The 11,758-nt window shown below is 37.6% G+C and overlaps 1 protein-coding gene across 1 annotated transcript; it reads right to left on the bottom strand.

The window, feature by feature from the left end:
- Window positions 1-5,669: 5,669 nt before the first annotated feature.
- LOC110765295 (aquaporin TIP1-1) lies at window positions 5,670-6,903 on the bottom strand. The gene is made up of 2 exons (XM_021968382.2): window positions 6,421-6,903; window positions 5,670-6,307 (listed from the first exon to the last, which is right to left on the bottom strand). The coding sequence occupies exons 1-2, from the start codon at window positions 6,802-6,804 to the stop codon at window positions 5,933-5,935; spliced, it is 759 nt and encodes a 252-aa protein (XP_021824074.1). The 5' UTR covers window positions 6,805-6,903; the 3' UTR covers window positions 5,670-5,932.
- Between the last annotated feature and the right edge of the window lie 4,855 nt (window positions 6,904-11,758).

Raw genomic sequence — 11,758 nt, 5'->3', positions numbered from 1 at the left:
GTAGGATTTGTTCGACATAATGAGATTGTGTAAGGATATAACCATCCTTGGTCCTTTTAATTTGGATTCCAAGTATGACATCTGCTTGACCTAAGTCCTTCATGTCAAAACTTGCGTTCAACATTGCCTTAGTATTATTGATTACATCCTTACTTGTTCCCATTATCAACATGTCATCAACATACAAGCACACAATGACACAAGTATTACCATTGCTTTTAATGTAGACACATTTATCACACTCATTGATTTTGAAACCATGTGTCAACATTGTATGATCAAACTTTTCATGCCATTGTTTTGGTGCTTGTTTAAGTCCATATAATGACTTCCCAAGTTTACACACCTTCTTTTCTTGTCCGTGAATCACAAATCCCTCAGGTTGTTCCATGTATATTTCTTCTTCTAATTCTCCATTCAGAAAAGCAGTTTTTACATCCATTTGGTGTATATCCAAATTGTAAACAGCTGCTATTGCTATTAACATCCTAATAGATGTAATACGTGAAACTGGAGAATAAGTGTCGAAATAATCCAACCCCTCCTTTTGGCGGTATCCTTTGGCAACTAAACGTGCCTTATACTTATCAATTGTACCATCAGCTTTTAGTTTCTTTTTGAAAATCCATTTGTGTCCAATTGGTTTATTACCAGGAGGTAAATCAACCAATTCCCATGTATTATTTTGCAAAATGGACTCTACTTCACTTTTTATTGCTTCCTTCCAAAAAGGAGCCTCGGGTGAATTTATGGCTTCATGATAAGTTTGTGGTTCACTTTCAGACAAGAAAGTAAGAAAATCTGGTCCAAAGTTCTTTGGTACTTTTGTCCTTGTTCCTCTTCTTGGTTCAGAATCTATTTCTTGAACTCTTGAGGAAGAAGCTTCATCATGACTTTGATCATGTGACCGCTTTCTAGTTGAACCAGATTTATTTTCTTTGTAAGGATATATTTCCTCAAAGAATTCTACATTAACGGATTCAATGATAGTGTTAACATGTATGTCCGGAATTTCAGATTTCACTACTAGAAATCTATACGCAGCACTATTGTTTGCATATCCAATGAATACACAATCAATAGTCTTTGGTCCAAGTTTAGTACGCTTTGGTAAAGGAACTTGTACTTTTGCTAGACAACCCCACACTTTCAGTGTTTTATAAGTAGGTATTCTTTCTTTCCATATTTCATAAGGAGACTTATTAGTCTTTTTATGTGGAATTTTATTTAAAACTCTATTTGCAGTAAGTAACGCTTCACCCCACATGTTGTGTGGAAGCCCTGAGCTATTTAACATGGAATTAATCATATCTTTAAAAGTTCTATTTTTCCTTTCTGCAACACCATTTTGTTGTGGTGTGTAAGGAGCTGTTGTTTGATGTACAATTCCATGTGTAGTACAAAAATCAGAAAAGGCTTGAGATTCATACTCCCCACCTCTATCGGATCTAAGTACCTTGATTTTTCTCTCGAGTTGATTTTCTACTTCAGCCTTATATGTCTTAAACATATTCAAAGCCTCATCTTTGCTATGAATCAAGTAAACATAACAGAACTTACTGCAATCATCAATGAAGGATATGTAATAATTCTTCCCTCCACGAGTTGGTGTAGACTTAAAGTCACAAAGATCACTATGAATTAAACAAAGTAACTCATTTGATCTTCCCAAAACTGACTTAAAAGTTTGTCTAGCAAATTTGGATTCCGTACATGTTTGGCACTTATTATTGAAATCAATATTAAATTTTGGTAATAATCCTAAATTACACATTCTATGTAAAGAATGAAAATTAACATGTCCTAATCTAGCATGCCATAAATTAGATGACTCAACAATATAAGTAGAAGCCTTATTTATTTCATTAATAACATCAAAAGCCAATACATTGAGTTTGAAAAGACCATCAGCCAAGTAGCCTTTTCCTACAAACGTTCCCCCCTTAGTTAGGACAAACTTGTCAGACTCAAATACAAGTTTAAAGCCCTTGTTACTCAACAATGGGCCTGACACAAGGTTTTTCCTAATTTCTGGAACATGCAGCACATTCTGCAGGGTTAGATTCTTTCCAGAAGTGAATTTCAGCACCACTTTGCCTTTTCCTTGAATTGCAGAAGCAGAGGCATTGCCCATATACAGCTTTTCACCAGAAATCTGATGGTAATCAGAAAACATGTTTCTGTCACCACAGATATGCTTGGTAGCACCTGTATCAATCCACCAATCTTTGTCATTCGAAACCATATTGGTTTCTGAAACAACAGCAACAATCTCCTCAGTCACATTGGCCTTGATTGGCAGGATTATGATCCCTTCGATGGCGGCATTCTTGTGCTTTGTGGCCTGGTTTTCCACAAACCCAGCAAGAGCCCTTAATCTTCTTGAAATCCTTTGCTTTTGGGGCAAGGGCAGCATCTTGCTTGTTAAAATTCTTGCCCGTATTCTTCTTGGATTGATCCTTAGGCTTGAAGGTTTTTCCCTCAATGATATTGGCATTGGCTTCTAAGGCAGACACATCATTTTTGTCACCCTTCCTATGATCCTCTTCCACTCGTAGCCTGAGAATGAGATCTTCCATATTCATCTCTCTGCGCTTATGCTTGAGGTATATCTTGAAATCATTCCAAGATGGTGGTAATTTTTCAATTATTGCACCAACCTGAAAGTGTTCATTAATTGAACAGCCCTCAGCATGAAGTTCAGAGATTAACTTCTGGAGTTCTTCAACTTGTGCGATGACAGACCTGGAATCAACCATACTGAACTTCATAAATTTGCCAATGACAAACTTCTTAGAACCAGCATCTTCGATTTTATATTTTTTCTCCAGTGATTCCCATAATTCCTTGGCTGTTTTACAGGCAGAATAAATATCATAAAGATTATCATCCAGACTGTTCAAGATATAGTTCCTGTAACATAATTCAGAATGCTTCCAAGCATCTATGGCACTTAGAGTTTCCTTTGAAATAGGGTTCTCTGTTGCCACTGGAACTTCTTCTTTGATAACATTTGCCAAGTTCATTGTTGTTAAATAAAACAACATCTTTTGCTGCCATCGTTTGAAGTCCACTCCTTTGAACTTCTCTGACTTTTCAGAGTGAGGATTCTTAGCCCCATTGACGCCATTAACAGATACTGATTGTTGATCCATTGAAATTCTGTTTCAAGATTGTTGGTGATACAACAGTCAGTACTACACTAATAATTTAATTCAACAATTAAATCAAACAGTAAATAAAATCACAAATTTAAATAAAACAGTAAAATAAAACCTGACTGGTTTTTCAGATAGAGGCTTGCACATTGCAATGTCCTTGAAACAGAATTTCACCCCTACTCAGTGCTTGTAGTTCTGCAGGCGTCTGCTCCACCAGGATACAACTATCTCAAAACAAAGTCCTAGCACTAGGGCTTTGATTTCTGGCGAATTCTGTATGTTTATCTCTCAGGCTATAGGAATATGACTTAGAATGAAATCTGCAGTTTGATGATGCCTTTACAGAATCAGGGCTCTAGTTTAAATAAAGGGCTGATACCTGTTGGAACAGTTATCAAATAACTGTCAAACCCAATCAGACAAAACTTATCTGATATTTGAAATAATTCAAATAATTAATTAAATAATTAACTCGTAATTAATTTAATTAATTGGGTTTAATATTAAATCACAGAGCCCAAGAGGCCCAACTTTTTTATAATGTGAGACTAATTTCAACTCAAACATGTTTGCAATATCTTGCAAGAACCAACAAAAGTTTCACTAATATTGTATTGTGTGCTTCAGTGAGTTTCTTCTTCGCTCGTTTACAGAACATGAGAATATCAATCTCGATCATTAATTAATCATGTTGGTTCTTATTTAAATGTGTGACGTGAAATTTGATATTGATCATACCAATTTTTATTTGATTGCATGCCTTGATTCGGATTCATAGCAAGGGCGGAACTACATGTAGACTAGAGTGGGCTTCAGCCTGGTGCAAGATTTAATAAGATATTTCCTACTCCCCACGAATATTAGTCCACCATTTGTTAAGCTAGTTGGCCCACAAAGTCACATACTTGCAATATATTTGTGGTTTGGAGGCCACGTGAGTGGGAACCATTGTTTCTTCTCTTTTCTTCTTCTTCCGATTTACAGGTTAGCATTTAGATCTACAAGTGCAACAAAGCTTTTGTGTTTATGCCTCTGTGTACATGTTTTGGATATGCTACTGCTATGAATTGTACTTTTGTTCGTGTTTCTGCTTCCCACAGTTTCAGTTTCTGATTCCCACTATTGGTTCTTATTGTATCAATTAGCATACCCAAAAAAAAAAAAAAAATTGGTTCTCATTGTTTATATAGATCTTCTATACAAAAAATTAAAATTAAAATTTTAGCACACCTCTAGAAAAATTCCTAGTTCCGCCATTGATTCATAGTCTGTCAATATGCATATAAATATTTGTGTGGTGACAGAAAAGTTCAGAAAGAAATCAACATTACCATTTGAAAAAGTAAAAACTCTTTATAAACCGTGTGATAATAAAGTAGAAAACCAGAATGGACGGTGAGCCATGGGACCCCAAATCTTCTTTAGAAGATCCTATGCAATTGGAAGGTAGCGTTGCAAGATGTGCGGTCAGCTTGAAACCACGTCTTGGGCAATATTTGCACAGTGAGAACCAGAACAATTACGCAAGAGAGAGAGAGAGAGAGAGAGAGAGAGAGCGGGGCAGCTTTCGGGTTTGAAAACGATAGCCCCCACAAAGGTCGCCAAAAGATGCAGATTAAAAAGGACAAGATATAAATAAATGGTCCAGAAAATTATCATGTGCTCTGTTTGCTTCATCTTCTTTTTATCTTTTTCCTTTTTTCTTTTTTTCATGAATGAGAACGAGATGATGATGATGAGGAGGAGGTGGAGGAATCTCTATGAAATGAAAGTAGGCCATGCCATTCATTTCATATGGGTCGTCTGGGCTCTTCTAGCAGTCTTTCAACGTGAAGCACACACCCTCTCATGCCTTTCACATGAAAACCCAACCACCCAAAATAATATTGAAGTCAATCAATTTCAAAAACCCTTTTATCAAGACCCACACCACATGATTGAATACGCATGCAGAAATAATAATATTGCTTATGGTTTACGTAATAATGTTTGTATTTATGTGTTGTGTCATATAAGCTCCTAGAAGTCACATGCAAAATAGTTCTCTCTACCAGAGTATTTTTATTAGCTAGCCTAATTAGTAACTTCATGGATGAGGAAATTAATCTACTAAACAAATCATTAGATGGTATTGTAAGTAATTAATCAAATTATCCAGCACGCGATGCTGATATGTATCAGCAACGTACGTAGTTGCCGACTAAAACGTTGAAAGAAATTCTAAATTCGAATCCCACGTTTATAAAAAGGAATGTCCTCATTAGTCAAAATATTTAGTGTGGCATAATTTATTGGCGAATGGTTGGTGTCGGCAGGGCAAAATCAATCACATGCAACGACAGTAGTTTTCACTTGAAGGGGAAGGTAAAACTACCAAAATCAAGCACATGCTCGATTGAACTGTTTAATCCAACCGCACCCTATAGTATTTGCTTTTCTCGATCATATGACGCGTGGCCGCGTACGTCCAAATTAAAAACAGAATAAAGAAGTAAGAAGAAGAGCATCTTCGAGAAATAAATTACAGAATTTATATATATATATATATATATAAAAGATAAATTGAATTAATCATACAACCGGAGCATGCAAATCGCGAAACAAATACAAACGGTGGCAACGAACTCATGATGAACGATCATGATCTTTCTTGATAACATAAAGCACAAGAATTCAACGGTACAAAACCCTCATAAAAACAAGTGAAGATCCATCATGCATGCAAATATTTTGATTGAATCTTAATTAGGGCTTAATTAAGGCTTAATTAATTAGTAATCAGCGGTCGGGAGGGGCTCGTGGCTAGAGTTGCCGATGAAGACGAACTCGTAAATAAGCCCAGCAAGCCCACCGCCGATCAAAGGCCCGACCCAGTACACCCAGTGGTTATGCCAGCTCCAGCTCACCAAAGCCGGCCCGAATGAAACGGCCGGGTTCATGGATGCTCCAGTGAAAGCCCCACCAGCCAAAATGTTCGCGCCAACTATGAAACCGATCGCGATCGGCGCGATTGTTCCCACGCTGCCTCTCTTCGGGTCAATGGCTGTGGCGTACACTGTGTACACCAACCCGAACGTCATCACGATCTCGAAAACGAACGCGTTCCATACCCCAACCCCTGAGGAGAGAGCAAATGCGGAGGTAGTCTGCGAAGCACATAATCAAAATCCGTTAGTCACACTTTTAATATGAAATGATATATTAACGAACTTAACGAGAAACTTATAGTTCAAAAACGGCCAGAAAGTGATAAAATTACCTGGTAGTTGGTGACGAACTTGAGGAGCCCGCAGGCGACGGTGGCCCCGAGGAGCTGGGCGATCCAGTAGAGGATGCCGCGGAGGAGGGAGATATTACCGCCGACGAAGGCGCCGAAGGTGACGGCGGGGTTGACGTGTCCGCCGGAGATGTTGGCAGCGATGGAGACGGCGACGAAGAGGCCGAATGCGTGGGCTATAGCGGCGGCGATGAGGCCTGCTGGCGTGGTCTCGGCCCCGTGGGTGAGCTTGGCAAAGGCCATGCCGGAGCCCTCGCCGGCGAAGACGAAGATCAGCGTGGAGATGAACTCGGCGAGACCCGCCCTCAAGGCGTCCGGGTGGTACGTCTCCTCGGGTCGGCCAACGGCAATGTTCCGGATCGGCATCGTCGGAAGATGATTAAGATCGGACGGTGGAGATTCGCTGCAGAATTAAGCTGCGTATGGTCACTCACAACTACTTCACTCTTGGCTCAGTATAGTGATAGTGTCTGGTGTTATATACAGAAGTTGATGACTGATTTTGAACCGGCTGTAGCCGGTTGCCGGTTCGAAGGTAATTTGAAAGTGGAACGTGATTGGTGGACAGCCTGTGAAATAGCGAAATAATTTGGAAATTTTGTTTTTGTTTTTTTGGTTGAGGCGTCGACGTATCTCATAATAATCTCTCGTTTCTGTATCGTTGCTGTTCAGACAGCGGAGCATGGCGCCGATGAAGGCTTGTGGTAGTGACACGTGTAGATAAGAGACAGGGGACACGTAACGTGAGGATGTTACTGGGTTTTGTCATCTCTTGAAATTTCCACTTATGCCATTCCATTATTAACTGAATGCAGGGGCGGAAGGAGGCCTCGGCCGCTCCAACCCCCTCCCCAAGATTTCTTTCCCTCTAAGAAATTAGATGATAAGGAAAATAATAAAATTTCCGCAGCCGTTCCAACATTGAATTTTGGCTCCGCCATGTTGATACGCATGTATGTATATGCCCTAATAGGTAGATCACATCAATACTTTAATGGATAAAGGATAGGAGCCATTTCCATTTTTTAATGTTACCTTTTGTGGTAGCATCAAAGCCAAATTAGTGGACACATAATGCCAATCTTTTTTTGTTTCCTAAAAAAAATAATATTTCTATTTTTGTGAAATGAAGAGATATCATCAATTACGACCAAGTTGTTCTTTATGTTTTTAAATGGGACTAGAGTGCGGGTAGAGTTTATCTATATTATTAATGTTCATAATGGATATATGACTAAATATCTCTTATTTTTATTGAAAAAAGAAATTAAAATATCGTGCATGCAGTTCGTGATGTTTATAATATTCCATTCAATTTTTTTTTTTATTCATTTCTGTGTGATAGTTTGTGCATGTTTTTTGCACAATCCGAAACTTGAATGCGTGTGATTGAAGCATAAGATATAAGATAAACTTGATTTATGAAAACAAGGAGTGCATATCTCCATACGTATTATAGTTTATTTGTTGAGTAAATAATGGCTTAGCGAGCTTATTTTGACTCACAGCTTTCAATCATCAAGGAAAATTGCGCAGTACATTTCGTTATAATAAGTTTTTAATCACCTAAGATACTACACACACTATATAACTTAAGCTATCTCATTAGTTGTGACTGCTGATTGCATTGCATATGTTGTCCTATTAAAAGAGTTTCTCTTTGTGTGTTGTATCTTACCCTCTATTTGAATAAATGAATTGAAAATTACATAGAATTAAACTTTGGAATTTGGTGCCCCAATTTTCACGATTTTTTTCCGCATGTCATTTAATAAATCCGCGCTTAAGTTACCAAACAAGGGAATTGTAAATTTCTCCTTTTACATTTCCGACTTTTAGCTAAATTCCGAGTTATTTTCCCTTGTAAAAACACACTTGAATCTAAATCTTTTAGTTATCTGAACGTTTATTATCTATAGCTTCTTCAGTATAAAGTTGAATGTTCTTGAATCTACTAAGCAAATATACATGAAAGCTTTGAAATTCTTGTCTTTATATACATCAAGTACTCCCAAGAAGGTTTGAAATTTATTACTTATTTGGGCATGGACCGACTTATGGTAGGAGGTAGAGGCAAAATTTGAGACAAATTCTAGTAGGAATTTAACTAAAATGACGTTGATATTTTGATAAGAATTATACGAAAAGGTTATGAGCCGTAGAGTCGTTCTTAGGGTCATCCTTTCAACCAATCAACCATCTCCTTAAAAAGGAAAACCTTCTCAACTCAACCATGGTTTTGGCGTTTGGGATATACCCTCGAATATTACCTGGATTTTTCTTTTAAATTACTGTTTTTTCTGTTTATTTTTGTCTATTATTCAATGTGGAACTTACCAAAATAGCCACATCCAATGTTGATAAATACATAAATAAAAGTAGCCACATCAAATTGTCTCAAAACCTTAAAGATGAAGATGAGTGTTGTTCATAGATGGAACATTGACATACAATCCATCTTCGTTGTTTCAACTCTACTTTGATTCATGTTGTTTATCCTGGTTATAATCAAGAAAAGTATTTTGTTTCGTCCCGGAAGTAAAAATTGATAGTTTCTTACTAATCTTAATTTGACATGTTCATATATATTTTCCTTTTTTTTTTTTTTTTTTTTTGAGAAAGAGAATTCATTAATAAAACTAAAGACGTACTAAGAGCGACATGATACAGTGGCCTCGTTAAAACCTTTATAGGACAATCCCATAAGACAAACCCCAAGGGAAGAAAGAGTACCACACATGTCATGGATTAATAGGAGAGTCCAATTCAGGTCACTTTGGACCATTACAATAAAAGAACAAATCAAACACGAAAACTAACACAAAGACCTTTGACAAGAACCGCAACTAGAGACCAACACAGTAGACCCACATAAGAAGACCGCAGAAACTCCAAATAGTAAACCCACAGGAGAGGACCGCAAAATATCCCAACTGTCAAAAGAAGCCTTCTATGAGTAAAACCATAGTCCCTTGACACCCACACAAACTGCAAGGCATACTATAGCAGAAACCAGGAGAACACGGAGGAGGAACACAGAAACAACATTAAAAAGACCCATGAGAAGCACTACACTTCAACTCAGAACCTGACAAAAAAAACATCATATGACCAAGCATAGTTCTTTGATCGGCACAGAGTAAATAAGAGCACCATATCCCAACAACTACCACCAACGTTGTTGCTGCTACCGCTGTTAAAACATAGATAAAACATTTGCCACCAGGTATCACAACTCTCCCAAGGAGAGACACAATCTAGCATCACTACTGTCGCTGCTGCCGAGACAAAGACAACACCAGTCACCTAGAACACTGCAAAAACAATCAAACAAAACAAACAGACAAACAGACCTAGATCCAAACAAATCTAGATTATCTGGGGAGGGGAAGGGAAGGAGAAGAGGGGATAAGAGGAAGGGAAAAGATGAGAGAAAAAGAATGGGAGATGAGGAGAGAAAGGGGAAGATGGGTGGAGGGAAGGAGAGGTAGTGGCCACCTCCCCCCCTTAGCTTCCTTGTGGTTGGTTGTTGGCAAAGAGAAATGGGACTAGAGTGCGGGTAGAGTTTTTCAAAGTGCGGCAACGGATTAGAGAGAAAACGATGAGGATATTAAAAGTTAAGAAGGAGTAGACTTTGTTTCCTTATTATATTTTCATGAATTGGTGTATATTCATCAAACTATGATCTGCAAGAATGAAGCAATTAATGTATTTTTGTTTCGTTAGTTTCACATATTTGTTGATTATGACTTTGTCAATATGTGATGCAACTTATGATAATAAATAAATAATTACATCCCAAATAGAATGAAATTATATATGGATGATTGTCCAAACATTGACGGAAGTGATTAACTCGTCGATACTGGCTGATTAATATAAAACGGCTCACGTGCTATTCACAAATTCATGGCTTCTCGCATTCTTATTAAACAAACATGCTATAAATTGAAAACATTGAGCCAAAAAAATGGTCCCTTGCTTGTCCACTGCTATAATATGAGTAGTCACGATTTTGTGGTGGTTTGGTAAAGCATAAGGTTCCACATCCACTCATGTAAACCAACATGAAGACATGTTTTTCCGATACGACAATTGTACTTGTACAAATTGTATACTTTATGAGGAGGAAGAATTTTCAAAGCATATTTTCACTGTTTCTTGTCCCTTCATAAATTTCATATATATATACAGAAATTTTCTTACGCAGACGTTCAGATGTTATTATCATGCGAACGCCATGTATTTTTTATTATCCGTTCATACTTTCCTTATTATTTACAATGACATCCACACGATAATAATGTGCAGACATCCGAATGAGAGAATAAGGGAGCATGATGATATAAAAATTAATTCACAATGGGAGCATCCAAGAACAAGGGAGTGGTTATTTCATGTAAATTAGGTTTTTATCTAGAGTAAATTAAATATAATTAAGGTCTGATACTGGTAGAATTTGGCCTACGAAAGAAAACAGCGTGAAATAGAAAAAATATAAAGAAATAAACAACCGCATCGAAAAAACAAAAAATGTGGCTGCTGGGATTCGAGCCCAGGTCTTCACGGCCACAACGTGAAATTCTCATCACTAAGCTACAGCCACCGCCGGTTGTGCGGCTCTAAAATTAACTATTTAAATAGAAGCGGTGGGAGTAAATTGACAGAAGAAAGAAATAGTGGTGGGGCCCAGAAATTGACCTCTCGATTGTTAGAGACAAATGCTAAAGCTTATCAACCCAAAACAATAAAATAAATAAATAAACTTACAATTATCCAAAATACGTAATTTTCAAAAAATAAGTGTAATTATAATTAGATAAGGTACAATACATCAAATACACAGAAATTGAATTAAATATATCATCCTAGTGTATGATGGGTAGCACGTGAGTACGTACGTGGAGGTGGGGTACATGAAGCACGATGCACGTTCAGCTACAAGGCTGGCACTGGCCCGTCTGAATGGCACTTCACAGCTGTACCCAATCCATCTTGCTTCAGGACCCCTTTGCCTTGGTGGTGGGACCCCTTTGCCTCGGTGGTGGGACCCCTTTCCTTTTCAGCGGATTATTGGGACCAAAATTTGGACCAAGCCATGTGTCAATTTCAGTCAATTTTTGATTGCAATGATAAAGTTAAAAACCAGATAAAGCGTTACAGTTCAACTGTTTTTGTTTTCTTTTGTTTTTGGGCACTAAGGTTTTCCCGCCATTTACTATACAAATCCGACATTAGATTATTTCCTCAATCTGTCTTTAGAGTTGTTAATTACTTCCTTAGTGACAATTATATATCTCAATTGGTTTAATAATTACAT

Source organism: Prunus avium, chromosome 7, assembly GCF_965620075.1.
Source record: "Prunus avium chromosome 7, drPruAviu1.hap1.1, whole genome shotgun sequence".
Lineage (NCBI taxonomy): Eukaryota > Viridiplantae > Streptophyta > Magnoliopsida > Rosales > Rosaceae > Prunus > Prunus avium.
Note: the sequence above shows the minus strand (reverse complement) of the source record. Positions and strands in the feature narration are given on the sequence as shown.

Bases quoted from the DNA above. Each gene is read 5' to 3' on its own strand.
- LOC110765295 (XM_021968382.2), bottom strand. From the start codon at position 6,804: ATGCCGATCCGGAACATTGCCGTTGGCCGACCCGAGGAGACGTACCAC. The intron at 6,308-6,420 runs GTAATTTTATCA...TGTGCTTCGCAG, and splicing joins AGTTCGTCACCAACTACCAG to ACTACCTCCGCATTTGCTCT.